The sequence below is a fragment of the Dasypus novemcinctus genome, chromosome 20 (assembly GCF_030445035.2).
Source record: "Dasypus novemcinctus isolate mDasNov1 chromosome 20, mDasNov1.1.hap2, whole genome shotgun sequence".
In the NCBI taxonomy this organism is placed as follows: Eukaryota; Metazoa; Chordata; class Mammalia; order Cingulata; family Dasypodidae; genus Dasypus; species Dasypus novemcinctus.
The window spans coordinates 30,971,053-30,988,755 of record NC_080692.1 but is presented as its reverse complement, the minus strand read 5'-3'; the positions used below and the strand labels follow the sequence as shown (position 1 = coordinate 30,988,755).

The following is a 17,703-nucleotide window of genomic DNA, read 5'->3' as shown; positions in this document are numbered from 1 at the left end:
TTGTCCGCTTCTGTTGTTGTCAGTGGCCAGGGAATCTGTGTCTCTTTGTTGCGTCATCTTGTGTCAGCTCTCCGTGTGTGCGGCACCATTCCTGGGCAGGCTGCACTTTCTTTCGTGCTGGGCGGCTCTTCTTATGGGGCACACTCCTTGTGTGTGGGGCTCCTCTACACGGGGACACCCCTGCGTGGCAGGGCACTCCTTGTGTACATCAGCACTGCACGTGGGTCAAAGAGGCCCGGGGTTTGAACCGCGGACCTCCCATGTGGTAGACGGACGCCCTAACCACTGGGCCGCCAATATGATTTCATTACTCTTGTAAATACTCAAGAGTGGAATAGCTGGTCAAATGGTAAATATATGTTTACCTATTTTAATAGATTTACTGTGATATAATTATTATAACATTCCATAAAGTTCACTCAAATAAAGTGAACAATTCAATGTTTTATGGTATATTTACAGGGTTTTGTAACCATTACCATAATCTAATTTTAGAACATTTTCATCCCTCCAAAAAGAAAACCCCTTATAACATTAGCAGCCTTTCCCTACTACCCCAGTCCTAGGCAACCATTAATCTATATATAGCCCCTATAGAATTGCTTATTCTGCACATTTTTTTATAAATGTATCATATAATATGTGTCCTTCTGCCATCGGCTTCCTTCTTTTACATAAGGCTTACCTTTTTATGAAAGTACCAAACTCATTTCCAAAGTTGTGCCATAATAGTACAAGAAAGTTCAAATCCTTGTTAACACTTAGTGTGATCTGTCTTTTTAAATTTGGTCATTGTAATACATGTGTACTTTTATTTCATTGTGGTTTTAATTTTTATTTCCCTAATGACTAATGATGATAAACATCTTTCATGTGATAATTTGTCATTAATATATCTTCTTTGGTGAAATGTCTATTCAAATATTTTGGGGTTTTTTTCTTATTGAGTTTTGAGTGATTTTATATATTCTTAACTCAGTTCCTTTATCAGAGATGTGATTTGAGTTTTTTCTCTTCTAACTAGGTGGCCCACAAACCTAGTATTCTCTAAAAATTCATGTATGAATTCTTTACAAATTCTTCTATGTAAAGGTAGTTTTAATTTTTCCTTTCCAATCTTGATGTCTTTTATTACCTTTTCTTAACTTATTATTTTCTTGACTTATTACAGTGACTAAAACTTTTAGTAAACATAATAATAGAAGACATTCTTGCATTGCTTATGATTTTAGGGAGTATGCATTCAGAGTTTCACAAGTAGGTATGATGTTAGGTATAGGGTTTTTCTAGAAGTTCTTTATGAGACTGAGGAAGTTCTCTCCATTCCTAGTTTACTCAGAGCTTTTATCAAGAATGGATGATATATTTGGTCAATTTTTTTTCTGCGTCTATTGGAATGATCATGTTTATATTCTATAGTCTATTAATAGGTGAGTCACATCGATTTTTAAATGTTGAACAAGCCTTGCATTCTGCATATATCCTACTTGGTCATGATGTATTATTTATCTGCATCTATGTTTATACCTATATATTCAAATTACTAAGAATTTTTGTCGTTGTGTTCATGAGGAATAATAATGTCTATTTTCTCTTGTAATGTCTTTGATTTGGTATTAGAGTAATGCTAGTCTCACAGAATGAATTGGGATGTATCTTCTCTCTTCTTCAATTTCCTTGGAGAGCTTTTGAAGAATAGGTTTTAATTATTTCTTAAATGTTTGGCAAAAGTCTCCAGTGACACCATGGGATTTTTGCTGTGGGAAGGTTTTGAACTACAAATTCAAAATTTTTTAAATTGTTATACAGGTATTCAAGTTATCTATGTGTTATTGAATGAGCCTTGGTAAATGTGTATTTCAAGAAATTTGTCCATAACATCAAAGTTGCTTAATTTATTGGTATAAAATTGTTCATATTATTTCTTGGCTATTTTGGTTATATTTATAGAATGTGTAGTGATGTCACCTCTCTCATTCTTTATATTTGGAATTAATTTGCGTCTTCCTTTTTTTCCCCTCATCTCTCTGATGAAAGGATTATCAATTTTATTGACCTTTACAAAGAACCAGCTCTTGGTTTCCTTAGTGACAAACAATGACGAAACAAATGTTTTGTTTATTAACCATACATATTAAAATGACAATGAGAGGGTTCAGGGAAAATGGCAAAAGAGTAGGCAGACAGGGCTCAATTCTCTCACAAAAACAATGTAGAAAGGACTAAAAGCTGTCCAAGGGACCCACTTTGGGGTTCAGCAGACCAGGAGAGTGCTGTGTGACTTCAAGGACAGTGAGGGACAGAGAGATTACCTGAAACAATAAATGAGAGCTACCAAATCCCCACAGCAGCAGAGAAGGACTCCTACCCCCAACTCTCAAGACATTAAGCCTGTATGAAGACCCTGGCTCACTGTAGCCTATTGAGGAGATACAGAGGTTTTTCCTCCCTGTCAGCTGTTACAAGGGAAGAGGGAAGGCAACTTGAAGGGCCAACCCTTAAACTGTTTGATCTCATGCAACTAATAATATCATCAGAGATCCTGTTTCCGAATGGACTCATACCCATAAGAGCTGGTATTAGGTCCTGTGCATGTCTTTTTTTTTTTCATTATTAATTTTTTTAGTCTTTTTCTGGTCTTTGTTCATTTTTTTAATATTACATTAAAAAAATATGAGATCCCCATATACTCTCCACTTCCCTCACCCCACTCCTCCCCCCATAGCAACATTCTCCTCCATCATCATGAGACATTCATTTCATTTGGTGAATACATCTCTGAGCATTGTTGCACCTCATGGTCAATGGTCCACATCATAGCCCACACTCTCCCACGTTCCATCCAGTGGGACATGGGAGAACATACAATGTCCGGTAATTGTCCCTGCAGCACCACCCAGATCCCGAAAACGCCTCCAAGTCCTGAAAATGCCTCCACATCTCATCTCTTCCTTCCATTCCCCACCCCCAGCAGCCACCATGGCCACTTTCTCCACACCAATGCCACATTTTCTTTGATTACTAATCACAATAGTTCATAAATAGAATATCAGTAAGTCCACTCTACTCCATATTCTATTCCTCCATCCTGTGCACGTCTTTTATGGGGTAATTCATCACATAACATTCCTTCTGAAGATCAGTTATGGCTTCACTGCCTCATCTGGGGCCACTGACTGGTTTGAAGCAATGCTTTGGAGCAAATCCACTTCCTCTCTGTGTAGCTACTTGCACTATTGGCACCTTTGTCATTCAAATAGGCACTCTTTCCTCTTCCTTTGATTTGAAACCTGCCAAAGAAAAAGCCAAATCAATTAGTGAAACTGGATCTGCATTTAAAAGCAGAGGGACCAAAAAAAGAAAGAAAGAAACTAACAATAATTCAGCCTCAAATGCCTGAGGCATTATATATATCATCTCTTTAATATTAATAATCACTCTGGGACATATGTCGTATTGTCCCCCAATGGTAGCTAAAGAAACAGAGTTCTCCAAGGCCATAAAGGAAGGAAAGCTAGAATTCATACCTAGTCAATGAGACTACAAGGGCTCAACTATTTCCACCTCTTCACATTGGGGAAGGGAAGAGTGAAGAACTGCACTGACACAGATAATGCTTTACTTGCTCACAGACCCTGATTTTATCCTGATATGGTATTCATCAATAACTAGTAAGCAGACTTTGATTAGGAGGAGATAAAATAAATTAGCCATGGGACGGTGTAGTCATGAATTAAACCTATCTTCTCTCTGAAGTATAGCATTATTTCAACTACATCCAACTTTTCGAAACCGATGTTTCATTATTGCCTTCCTAATTCCCTGATTGTTCTAGTGCTACAACTGCAGTAGTTCAGCTGAGTTTAAATGGTCTGATTTAGACAATCTAGGCATTCAAATGATAAGTTCTTCATTACTCCAGGAAAATTGTATGGTCTGATATGGCTTGCTAATTGTTGAAACACGCTAGGCCTTAATAATATAATATTTTATATATCTATAGTGATGAACATCTTTCAACAACTGGGTAGTTAAAATGTATTTATCCTCAAAACACTCTGAGAATTAGGCAGAGTATTACTATTTTAGGATTGTGATGGAAGAAACAAAGGTTATTTCTAATATTTGTCAAGCATCTACCATATGCTATATAACAGATGCAAAAAAAAAAAATTGTAAATGGATGTGGTCTCCAACTCTTAAAGCTTACCATCTTTTCCAAGGTCAAACAGCTTATAAGCACTAAATCAAGAAGTGGTTTTCAAAACTACCAATGCTTCATCCAATCTTCTTTCTGCTAAGTAAAGTTATCTTTCCAATACTGATGACTTTATCATCATAAAGTAGCTTTTAAAAACTTGATCTCCTTAGATAAGCAAACATTCAGTGAAACTGTCTGGATTCAAGCCTTTCTGCATTATTTGAAAGATTTTCAGTATATAAATATCCTATATATATACAACTGAGATTATATTCTACACTGCCAAACTTTACCCATCTTAAACTATGATCTGATCACAGATCGGAAGAACCTTCCTTTGCAATCACTCATAATCCCTCTGTAAATAGCTGAAGATTGATGCAATGAGTTTTATATAGTGATTTAACCTGCATTTATATTATCTTTTAAAGTTCCAACTGTACATGTTACACATCAAAATCTGTGAAATCAATAGGGCAAGTATTATTGCTTTGGTTGTGGAGATGAAGAAAGAAACTTCAAAAAGCTGTATGGTTTGCTCAAAGTGAAAGGACTAATAAAGAACTTAGATGGGACTGGAAGACTAACCATAAAATAAGATATTTTAGAGTGTATAACTAGGGAACACTTTAGGTTTCATGAAAAGTAAATTCAAATACAAATATTGCTGCCAGATTTCCAGAACTTACCATGTGGTAAATTCAGCACCATTTGTCCATTTCCAGGGTTGCTCATGCTCTCTGCTCAGTCCAATCCAGTGGTCAGAAGGTCCCTTATATCTCAACAGAAAATCCTTTCAGAAAACAGAGATAATGTTCATTGACCAGACATTACCCAGCCTTTCACAAAAGCATTGCTTCTATGCTCTTTTTTTAACTGCACTTATAATTTTCTTTTTTCTCTTTGTAATGCACAACAAAACTTTTAGACTATGTATGCTATAATATCATACAAACATGGAGAAGATTATTTAAAACTGAAATTGTCAATAATTTGTTTTTTATGTGCATAGGAATCCCTTTGTATGAATATTCCATGATTTGTTTATCCATTCTACTACTGGTTAACATTTGAGTTGTTTGCAGTTTGTATGAATGCTGTTATAACATCTTTGGCATCTGTCCTGGAATGGAATTGTTAGGCCCCAAGCCATGCTTATTTTCAACTTTACCAAATAACACAAATTGTTTTCTAATGTAGTCAAAGTACACTATACTCACAATGACAGTGTAGGGAGGTTTCTTTTGTTACACAGCTTCACCAACACTTAGTGTCTTTTGGAGAGTGTAGGCCATAATTTTAATGTAATTGAATATATCAATATTTCCCTTTGTTATTAGTGAATTTAATGACTTCTTAGGGAAATTGTTTATACTCTTAAGGTCACAAATATATTTTCCTATATTATTTTCCATTACTTTTTGGTTTCATCTTTTACATTTAAGTCTTTAATTTGATTTCACATATAGTGTGAGGTGTGATTTCTTTTCATTTTTGTTCCAAATAGCTATCTAACTTACTGACCATATGCTGACAAACTTATCCTGTGCCTAGTGATCTGGTGCAGTGCCACCTTCTTCCATATCTAAAGTGACAACATGTATGTGCTTCTATTTCTGGACTCCCAGTGAGTTCTGTTGGTTGCACTTATCTGCCCCTGTCACCCAAGTTACATTTTCATTGCTATCACTTTATAATGAGCTTTGGTATATGTTCTTTTCCTTCAAAAATTGTCTTCACTATTCCTGGCTATTTAAAATCCATTTAACAAATTCCACCAAAATCCATTACCATTTTAATTAAAACTTTGGTGGCCCTATAGATTATGTTGGAGGGAATTGACCACTTTATAATCTCCAGTCTTGAGGTAAAATATTTTTGGCTGGTATGTAGAAATGCAATTAATTTTTGTGTATTGATTTTAGTATTTGGCAAATTTAGTAAGCTCTCCTATTATTGTTTTATCCACGTATACAAAAAAAGGCACAATAATAGAAGGTAAGAATAATACAAGGTAAAAAATAGGTTTTTCTTTCTAACACTAATAATTTCTTACTTCTTTTTCTTTTCCTACTATGCCACCTAGAATTTCCAATACAATGATACATAGAAGTGGTGTTAGGGGATATCATTGCCTGTTTCAGTCTCAGAGAGAAATCTTTTATCATTTTAGCATTAAATGTCATGTTTGTTATAAGTGCTTTGTAGATACTCAAACTCTTCACCATATTAAAGTAACTGTCTTCTATTCCTAGTTTGCTAAGACTTTTAAGATGAATAGATGTTGAATTTTATCAAATCTTTTTTGGATTCACTGAAGTATTTTATCCTTTAAACTTAAGTCCTGGATTATATTGATTGTTTTCTTATGCTGACGCAACCCTTCATTCTTTAGATAAACCTAACTTGCTCATGTATGTTATTGGTGACTTCAGTTTATTAACATTTCACTTAGGAAATTTGTATCTTTGTTCATGAATGAGGTCAGTCTATAATTGTTCTTTATCATATTCCCTTTATCAGGTTCTTATAACAAGGCTATGATAATCACCTATAACATAGTTTGGTGTATTTTCTAATTTTCACTTTTATTTTTTTAACCTATAGGTAATTTAGAAATTCTTGTCCTAATTTCTGAATGTATAAGTTTTTCTAGATATTTTTGGTTATTTATTTCAGGCTTAGCTTTGTACTCAGATAATAGAATCTGAATCTGAGTTTCTTAACATGGCGTCCATGAGCTTGAATTGAAATTTTAAAAAAACATTTTTCTTGTGGGGTGTGTTGGTGTGGATGTCATACATTTATTAAATAATACAGGGTATAAGGTGGGCTTAGTAAGTAGTCTGTGGTTTTCACCTGACTGGGAAAGGGGTCCATGAAACAAAAAAGGTTAAGAACCCCTCTTCTGAAAGAGTCTAATCCTTTGAAAGTATTGATTTCCTTCATACTCTAGTAAACAGTCAATTTTTGATTAATGTTCCAAGTATGCTTTAAAAATATATATTCTGGGATACAGCGTCTGCCTACCACATAGGAGGTCCAGGGTTCAAACCCAGGGCCTTCTGACCCATGTGGAGCTGACCCACGCACAGTGCTGATGCATGCAAGGAATACTGTGCCACACAGGAGTGTCCCCCATGTAGGGAAACCCCACGCGCAGGGAGTGTACCCCGTAAGGAGAGTTGCCTGTGTGAAAAAAGTGCAGCCTGCCCAGGAGTGGTGCCGCACACATGGAGAGCTGACGCAGCAAGATGACGCAACAAAAAACAGACGCAGTATCCCAGTGCTGCTGACAAGAATACAAGCAGACACAGAAGAACACAGAGCAAATGGACACACAGAGAGCAGACAACGGGGGGCGGGGGGGGGGGGGGGGAAGGGGAGAGAAATAAACAAAAATCTTAAAAAATATATATATACATATATATTCTGCAGTTGCTGGAGCCAGTATCCTATGTCTTTCCATTAAGTTAGGTCTGTTTTTATGCAATTCAAGTCTTCTGTACCCTAATGTTTTAGCATAAATAACATTTTAATGAATTATAGCTACATTTAGTGAGACGTTTGACATTTCTTTTTATTTTTGCAAATGTTTAAAACTTGACCTAATGGAAGACAGCAGATTCTCATATCTTCTGCATCAAATTTGTAGTGATATGTTCTTTTGATTGAAGTATGTGAAAAAAATCCAACCTTATACAGATGTGTAGTTGAAAAAGCAAGGAATATTTTAATAGTCTTTTAAAAGAATTGTAAACTTTCTTCTTTGAAACTACACAAAACCCATAGAATAATAGATTTTTAAAAATTGTCTGCAATGGAATCCAAAACCATTTTTTCTTTCTTTTCTCTTTTTTTTATTAGCACAGTAGTAGGTTTACAGAAAAACCATACAGAAAGTAGAGTTCCCATATACCCTACCCACAGTTTTCCCTGATATTAACATTTTGCATTACTCTGTGTATCCTTACTGAATTTTACCTGTTTTCGCCATAATTTTATGAGAAGCCTATTTAAATGTGTGATATAGTTGTCCCTATCGTTCTACCTATTTTTGCTTGATTTATTTTGAAACTGCTGTTAGATTCCTACACATTTAAAATTATGTTGCTGCCTCTAATTTTCTAATCCCTATTTGAACAGTTCTGATCTACAAATCAAAGAAGATATTGGCTTTCTCTCTGGCCAAGTTTCTGCCATTGAGGTAATAGTAGATGACCCACTACAAAATGTAAAACCTTTTGGGCTCCTCCATCCTCATGCTGCAAAGTCAATGCCTAGGCAAGGCACTAACCCTGTCTCCAACTATGTGAGTCTCTTCTCACATAGATTCACACCGAAACGTGTGGGGACCGAATTTTTGATTCTGGCCAGTCCTATTTCCTTACCATTTCTTGAGATGTTTCAATCTGTACAAGGTCAGCATCTTGTGAGTCACAGAATCTCTGACTGGATGTCCAATTCTTGACGTCAACAGAAAAATAGAAACATTTTCCTTGGAAACCAATCCAGCTGTCTGGGCATGCAACTTGAAGACATTCTGGTGGTTTTTGTTGGGTTTTAGCTCTAGCTACTGAAAATAAAAATAATTTTCTTTTATACCTTGCTGTACAAATTACCAGTTACTCTGTGCTGCATTTCCCAATACTCCTATGAAGTATTAAAAGTATGATCCCTATTTTTCAAATGAAATATATGGTGTTCAGAATGACTGCCTACATTACACAATAAATGGCAGATCTGAGATTCAAACTAATGCCTTCAATAGTGGATGAGCTGAAGAAAGCCTTCTTAATACCTTAAGGACTGGGTCACATACCTGTCTATTTGGGTTTCAACAATGATAACTTTTCTTAAAATTGCCAAGTTCATCAATAGCTGCGTTTGATTAGCTCTGGAGAACAGATTGTCCTAGATCCTTTAGATGCCTTAGTAAATAAAATGAGTAGCAGGTTATAGATATCTTCCAAGAATAAATTTTCTTGAGATGTAATGGTCTGGATCTTGTCTGGATAGTTTCATGTGGATGAAAAAATTTGTTGCAACCTGAACCTCCTTCTACGGAGAAGATGAAACATTTGGGGAGGCTCTCTAGCTTTTGGAGGCAGCCTTATTGCACTTGAACAAGATTTTCTGATCTCCTTGTCATATATTTGAGAGATGATCTCTTCAAGTGGGATTCAAATCAAGGAAAGTCTACCCAGATAGTAGTCAATGAACTGCCAGCAGCTGACTATGAAGCTTTTGTAAACCGCCACCTTTTTTTTTTTTTTCAAGTGCTAGTTGAAATGAAGAGAAATGCAGAATGAATAATGAATTAAGGCAAGCATAAATGCCAGAATCAAAGTTCTTATGATTATTTAAAGAAATGAGGTCTGTAGATTTAAATTGTGTCAGAATACATTTTCTTGATTAATATTGAGATACCTACAGACTGAAAAAAATGGGTTTTAGATTACTGCCTAGGTAGGGGTGAGGAGCACGAGTGCTCTAGTAGTTGGCAATGCCATTGCTTGTGGCCTACATGATGGAATAGAGGAGAGTATGGGCCATGATGTGAACCAATGTATATGAGGTGCAGAGGTGCCCAAAGATGTACTTACCAAATCCAATGGATGTGTCATGATGATGGGAACGAGTGTTGTTGGGGGGGGGGAGAGGGGGGGTGGGGGGGTGGGGTTGAATGGGACCTCACATATATATTTTTAATGTAATATTATTACAAAGTCAATAAAAAATAAAAAAATAAAAAAATAAAAAAAAAATAAAAAAAAATAAAAAAAAATAAAAAAAAAAAATTAGATACACAGCAAGCATGCTTCAAGTTATGAAGGGATCTTTATAGCTAAGTTGCTTCCAGAGTATGCTCTCCAAGAAGGAGTTTGTTGTCTAAAAAGATTGGTTATGTCTGCCAGAAATCAAGGGCTGGAACAAAGAGTAGTTGTTAAGAGAAGATGATGTTTCTGATCCTGAGATGTTCTATAGCCACTTGGTAGCTTTGATTCTTTACTTTTTTTAACCATCTGAGCTGCCCTTACGCATGTAGCATGTACATTGTGAAGTTAAGTTGAAATTTGTCCTTAGCCATGACAGATTGGACAAGATATTGCTGCACATACTAGACACCAAGTATATGGGGCAAATCCAAGCCAGTCTTCCCTCTTCATAATATTTGTTTTTCAAAGTTCAAGTGTAGGGAGAAAAAGTGATGTATAAACTCTCTGCTCATGGTTTCCGAACAGAATGATCTTGAGCAAATATCACTCTGGAAAATTTTTACTCAGAGTAACCATGATAGGGTTAATTATTATACTTTTGTCTTATCTTCATCTGTAAATTTAAAGCACCCCATTAAGATGATACTGGTGAAAATGATGTTGATTATGGCAATGAAAACAGCAAGGAATAGGTTTTAACGGCTTACTTTGTGTCAGGTGTAATCTGAGCAATTCACATGCACCGAAGTATTTACTCCTAATGGCATCTTAATATACTAAGTTTACAATTATTTATTCCTTTACCTTTCCACTGTAGAAATAAGGGTAAGTTCTGAGCCTCTCGTACAGATACAAAAAAGCACACTTTTTAAAATCTAACAGATCCTATATAATCTCCTGCTGACACAGAGGGCAGAGTCACAAACGTCAATAAAGACCAGATGTGCAGGCAGTTGTTTCCCGTGGCTGATCATACTCAGTGATTTGGATTATGGATTCCAAAAAATAGGATAAATTAAGAATAAAACAAATAAGAGTATAATCTATACAAATAAGAGTGTAATATAACAAATAAGAGTATAATTTTGAATATATTACTAGATGCCAGGTACTGATCTATGTTCTATAAGTATATGAGCTTATTTATCTTCACAACACCCTGTGAGGTGGATTTATCCTGCCCATTTGACAGAAGAGGAAATTAGAAACAGGAGGTTAAGTAAATTTGCTAACACTGGCAGATTTGGGATTTGATTCCAGAGACTTTTGTGGTGAAATGTGTATGTGGTATCTACCTGATGGGGCACAATCCTTTTACAACATTTAGAAGGAAAAGTATTCAAAATATTTGTAGGGAAAGCAGACTTAGGGAAGTTAGAAAATGAAACTGAGGCATTTAAATTGTACTCAAAAAAATAAAAAGATATTTGAAACTTTTTCAGTTGGTGATGACTTATTGAACACTACTCTGTACCAGGTATTGGCTATGGGCTTAGGATACAAGAAAAAAAATTTTTTTTGCCTCAAAGAATACACAGCAAACATAAACAACAGGCACAAACAATTACCCCATCTGTCAACAAATGCTGTGAGAGCACAAAGGTGTCAACCATTATTAGTTAATATATTACACCTGAAGAATAGAAACTCTTTATAAATTTATATGAAAGCATATTTGCTTTTTAAAAGGGGGTAAATTCTAGTAGTTAAGAACATACTAGATTCAAAATAACTGGTTCGGAATCCTATCTATGAAAAACATGGAATATGTGACTTTGGGGCATTTATTTAACCATTTCAGATTTTCATCAAATTTCATTACATTATGGCATCATATGATTTTTTTAACCTTTTACTGCATTTTATCTGAAAATAAATTGCCTTTTATAACAAATAATTTTTATTCTCAAAACGCTGGGTTTCAAACATTGAGTCTTGTCATCCACTAATTTGTAACAGCACTGATTAAACAGAGGCACAGAGAGTTTATTGGAGTTGCGCAAAGGTACAAAGCTTAGCAAGTAAAAGAGCTGGAATTCAAACCAGGCAGTCTAAATACAGAATTTTACTCATAGCTGTGCTCTTAAACTCTGCTCTAATTATTATTTAATTTGACTGACATATTGGAGATTTAAGGGGAATTTCTAAAAGGGTGATTGAGTGAGTAGTTATGTGGGGTGAGTTTGAGAAAGGCATGACTGTGTATTTCAATCAGTTAGTTCCTGTCTTTTTAATTAATTGAAAGTACTTTTTTCTGGACTGTTTTACTAATACCAAGGCTTATCAAGGAGTACGACCTAAGGTGAAATATATGTTTATCACTACCTCCTGGGGAGTGCAAGTTTTCCAGGCTATCCCTCAACGATGACAGATCTCTCTGCAAAAAAGTAAATATGTTTAACCCAACAGAATATAATTGTATCACAGAGATTCTTACCTACTCTTTGCAGTAATAAGGAAGAAGAGCAGAAACAGTGTATACTTGTATATCCCTCTCAAAAGTACCCCACAAAGTCTGAAACATAGAAGGTAGAATTGATGTATATAGTCAGTATAGTGAGATTATGTATGATTTTTAATCTTGTTTAAAGTTCATTTTATAACAACTTTTAACAAGGAGATTACATTCAAATCAGTGTTAATAATTTACTCATCTGATATCTGTTAAGGAAAATCTTTTTTAGTAAAGATTTTGCTTCTATATAGTAGGGTGGCATGAGAGATGGAAAGAGAAGAGACCATCATCATTTGTGGTGAGTTAGTAAAGGTGATTTGGTGGTGAGTTAGCAGAAGTGATTTTTCCTTATTTCATAGAGTAGCCTTTTTCCCCCTGGTAATTTACTTAAAGTTTAGATAAAAAATGGGATTATATATGGATTGTAGTTGACCACCAAAATCTGTTTCCTTCTCCTTTTGTAATAATTGACTTGAAGCTACTCAGCTTTTTATTTTCCAGACTCCTTTGCAGGTAAGTGTGACTTTGTGACTAAGTTTCCACAAATGTCAGGGAAGTGTGCCACTTTTTATTCTGTAGCTGGAGCATGCCTCTTCCATGTACTCTTTTTCCTTTCCTGCAGGAAACATGAGCTTGATGGCTATATCCTGCAGAAGCCAATAAGGTCTTGGGGAATGATGGAGCACAGCAGCCCCGCAGACCTATTTATTCATCTTAGAATTATTGAAGGGTAAAGAAAAGTCTATGCTTTGTAAGTCAACATAAGTTTTGATCTTCTCTTCTTTTTTTTTACCTAATTTCAGTCTATGTACAGATTAATATTATTTAATATAATACATACTGAATCCTTGGCCAATACTCAAGCATGAACACAATTCTATAACTTAACACATAGGCTCCTACAGCTTTATTTTGACATTTCCTCCATCAGGACCTAAGTATAATATCTTTTAAGTGATTGTAATTATAAACAGAATTTTTGAGAGAAGAAAATACACATATGGTAAAACCACATAACAACAAGCCTAGCAAAATGGAAATTCAAACATAGCATTGACAGTTGGGTTCTATCTTCTATAAACCCTCGACATTCCAATAAACTTGCAACAAAATGACACCTATTTTACACAATTAAGATTTGGATTCCTATTTGTAGAGTAAGGGGAGTTTATTGGCATATATGTACAGTAAATATATTAGGAAGTGAAAAAAGTAAGAAAACTATCAAGAAGCTTTCTCTTCTTTGGTAAGTGGAATTCCCTTAATAAGCAAAGATTATGATTAACTTACCTAGAAAACCACCACACAGTATGGTAACCAGACAAATGGTTATGGATATAACCAAGACCTGTTTCCAGATACTGTCAGAACACCTTTTGGAAGACAGAAAACCTGGAAAAATTATTGAAAAACATTTTTTAATTAAATGTAGATATCACACTACTAGAAGCATTATTGTCAAAATATTACTTCAATTTAATCCCTTTCATTTTCACTATAGGGGGAATTTGGACTCCATTTTATGAATTTACTATTCCATCTCCACAGTTTAGTCTTTCACTGAAGTTAAAATAAACCCTGAATACATAACAACTGATGAAGTAATCTTCCAACAAACTAGGAGAGTGGATGTTCCTCAAATGGTTGAGCACCTGCTTCCCACATGGGAGGTCCCAGGTTAGATCCCTGGTGCTTCCTAAAAACAAGAAAACAAACATCAACCAAACAAATGGAAAACCAACTCAGAGGAGTCGATGTGGCTCAGGGGTTGAGCACTGGCTTCCCACATACAAGGTCCCAGTTCAATCCCTGGCCGTGGTATCTCAGAAAAAAATAAAAATAAAAATAAAATTTTTAATTAAAAAATTATACAACTACCTGTGAATCTGATCAAATCTCTAGATCCAACTATCATTTAAAGACAATATAGAAGAAAGAATCATGTCAAACTAAACTACAGGAATGAAATCAACAAAATCCAAAATGTTAGAAACTATAGGACAAATTATCATGACTCTTTAAAACAGGCATCTTAACCAGGGGTCCATAGACCCTTAAGGGGGTCCGTGGCAAGATTTCAGGGGGTCTATGAGCTTGATTTGAAAAAAACTATCAACTTACTATCTTTATTTTCTCTGACTTCTAACTGAAATCTTACATTTCTTTTCCCTTATGAATGTATGCAATTAATTACAATAGTATTCTGTGGTTTTCAACCTGACTGGTAAAGGGGTAACAAAAAAGGTTAAGAACCCCTGCTTCAAAAAGAAAATAAAGGAGGACACAGAAAGAGATTGAGAGGGATTCTATAGACAAAAAGAGACATAAAAGACATTTTCTTTTACGCAAAACTGTAGGGGAAAAAATTGATTACCATATAAGTATGAAGAAAATAATGAAGATTATGCAAGCTCATGGAGCCAGAAATTAGAGTACAGGTTCCAAGGGTGGGAAGCAAGGGACGGGGAATGAGGAGTTAATACATAATGCATATAAGGTTTCTGTTTGGGGATAATGGGAAACTTTTAGTAATAGAAGGTGGTTAGGTAATGCAATGTTGTGATTGTGATTAATCCCATGAAATGGTGTGCTTGGGAGTGGTTGAGATGGGGAAGTTTATATTGTAGGTATGTTCCAAAAGATTTTAAAAAAATGATTATCAGAAAGTCAAATTAGTGTTATCTTGGAAGAAGGATGATGAATGGGAGTAAAATACATGCAGGGCTTCTGAGATAACCAGCAAAGATTTTCCTCCTGACAAAAGTTAGTGATGACAAGCCTGCTTATCTTACACATAATTCATTAAGCTATATATTTGTTTTGTGCAATTGTCTGTCTCTGTGTTACATCTTTTTTTCTTTCATTCGCTTCTGTTTACTCGCATTGACTTATGATGTTAAAACACAAGTTTCATCTAGTGAGCTATGAAACTGGTATATTGTTTAGTTTTGCAAACTGTCTAAAACACACACTACTTTCATTTCTATGCACTGGTATTGAATCTAAAACAATGTGAAAACACAAGTTTCATCTAGTGAGATGTAAAACTTAAATCTGCTTAATTTCACAAACAGAGTAAAATACACTCTTGTTTTACATTTTAAAACACTTTCGGACATCTAAAATCTCTCATGAAGTTGATTGTTTGCACCCTTTCTGACCTCTGACCCCTTTTCTTCCCTGCGGTTCACACTTTTAGGTAATTCATCTCAGCATGTTCATAGTAAGAGACCTTGGCTAAACTAGCCTGCTATTCTTTTTCTCCAACATAGCCTCCACATTAGTGATTTTCGGGTAGCTTTTCATGACATTTACCAAAATCTTGTTCTCTGCTAGATGCCAAAGCTGAATTGATATGCCTCACAGAATACCTCACTCACAGTATAGAATAGAATTCAGGTCTCAGGTTAAACCCACACTGTAGAATTTAGGCATCCCTGAGCATTTATGACAGCAAAAGAATAGGCCAAAGAGCCTCAAGGGGCAGAGGCGAGCTGGTTTTAAAATCAGCTCAAAGTTCTAATAAAAATGTTTTGTCATTTTATTATAAACTCCATGAGGGAAAAAACCTTGTCTTTGTATGTGTGCCTGTTTCTTTTTAAATTTTACTGTGGCAACATATATATATATAACATAAAATGGGCCATTTTATCCATTTTTAAGTGTATGACTCTGTGGCATTAATTACACTTAAAACATCACATGACCATTAACCACCATCAATTAACAAAACTTGTCATCACCTCAAGGAGAAACTTTATACCCAGTAAACTCCCCCAATCCCCCAAATCTAGTTCCTGAAACCTCTAGTCATCTTCTTTCTCTATGAATTTGCTTATTCTAGATATTTCATGTAAGTAGAATCACAACACAATATTTGTCCTTTTTGGTCTAGTTTATTTCACTTAGCATAAAGTTTTCAAGGCTGATCCATTTGTAACAGGTATTATAACTTCATGCTTTGTGTTATACATACGTTATAAAATGTATGCAGTAAATATATATTATTTAATATTTGTATAATTAATATATAGTTTAAATATTTAGTTTTGTTATATCAATAATATTTATATTATAAATATATTTATGACATAAACTATAAATGTATTAGTATGTAATATTTAAAATGTATATACTATTAATATAATAATTGCTATTTGTTATATAGTTATATAATTTAATATAATAGAAATATAACAAGTATATATACTATATATGATATTGCATATTGGGTACATAAATTTATTTAGTAATGATAATATTTTGCAACTGTGATGTACTTTAGTTTACATTATTTTTTTCACTTAAATTAATCATTTTTGTTCTGAATCATAAAGTTAACCTGATCCCATTCTTTTATACCTTTATCTAATGTTTTCTCTCTCTATAATTGTTAGGATTGATTATATAAGTATTTTACACAAATTATAAACTAATTTATGGTCTTCAACTTTCAATCTTGAAAACTCTTTACATATTAACCATTTTCCCCTATGTAAAGAATGGAAACCCTATCACCACCTTTCCAACCTAATTTCTCTGTTCTCTCCAAATAGCTGTCTTACCTTGATTCACCGGCAATTCTTGTGCTTCAGGGTTTTTGTGTACATTGCACCTCTCATTCATTGTGCCGCCTTCCTCTAAAAGCAATCTAAACCTGTCTCTAATTCACTCTTCAAACAATTTAGTAGAGAGCTGAGAAAGGAAAATATCCTGATACTGGCAGTTTGAACACTAAAAAGCCTCACTTGGCTTGACTATAAGTGAAAGAGAAAGTGCATCATATGTGGGAAGGAATTTTCAGTCAGATGACTTCTTTGAAACTATGTTAAAGGAAACTTGAATTTAAAACATTCTGGATGCAAGAAAAACAGTACAGTTAAACAAAGAAAATTCAATTTATTGAAAGGAAGGAGTTGGTTTCAAAGAAAGTGAATTTAGGCTCTGTAGCCAAGTAAGATCAATGGAAATGCCAACCTCAAATAAAAATCCATTTCCAGGAAATCATTCTTATTACACTCCATGTTCATGGATTAGAAGAATAAATATTAAAATATTCTACCCAAAGCGATTTATAAACTCCACGCAATCCCAATCAAAATTCCAACAACGTCATTTTTAAGAAATGGAAACGCCAATCTCCAAATTTATATGGCAGGGTAAGGGATCCAGCTGGCCAAAACCACTATGAAAAAGGATCAGTGCTTCCCAATTTTTCTTTTATCTTATTACAAAGCTACTAGAAGCAAAATAGCATGATACTAGCACAAGGACAGACATATAGATCAATGGAATCAAACTGAGAATTCGGAAAAAAGCCCTCATAT

At 34.7% G+C, this 17,703-nt stretch overlaps 1 protein-coding gene across 2 annotated transcripts; it reads right to left on the bottom strand.

Moving 5' to 3' along the window:
* Positions 1 to 2,098: 2,098 nt before the first annotated feature.
* Positions 2,099 to 17,149, bottom strand: CLEC2D (C-type lectin domain family 2 member D). Of its 2 annotated transcripts, none has more exons than XM_058282781.2 (5): positions 16,942 to 17,149; positions 13,667 to 13,768; positions 8,593 to 8,774; positions 4,891 to 4,994; positions 2,099 to 3,290 (listed from the first exon to the last, which is right to left on the bottom strand). In XM_058282781.2, exons 1-5 carry the CDS (start codon positions 17,000 to 17,002, stop codon positions 3,152 to 3,154), a joined length of 588 nt encoding a protein of 195 aa, XP_058138764.1. In that variant the 5' UTR covers positions 17,003 to 17,149; the 3' UTR covers positions 2,099 to 3,151. The 2 variants fall into 2 exon arrangements, with proteins under 2 accessions (XP_058138764.1, XP_023442542.2); XM_023586774.2 differs by having other exon boundaries at positions 8,593 to 8,777; positions 16,942 to 17,147.
* Positions 17,150 to 17,703: the final 554 nt, after the last annotated feature.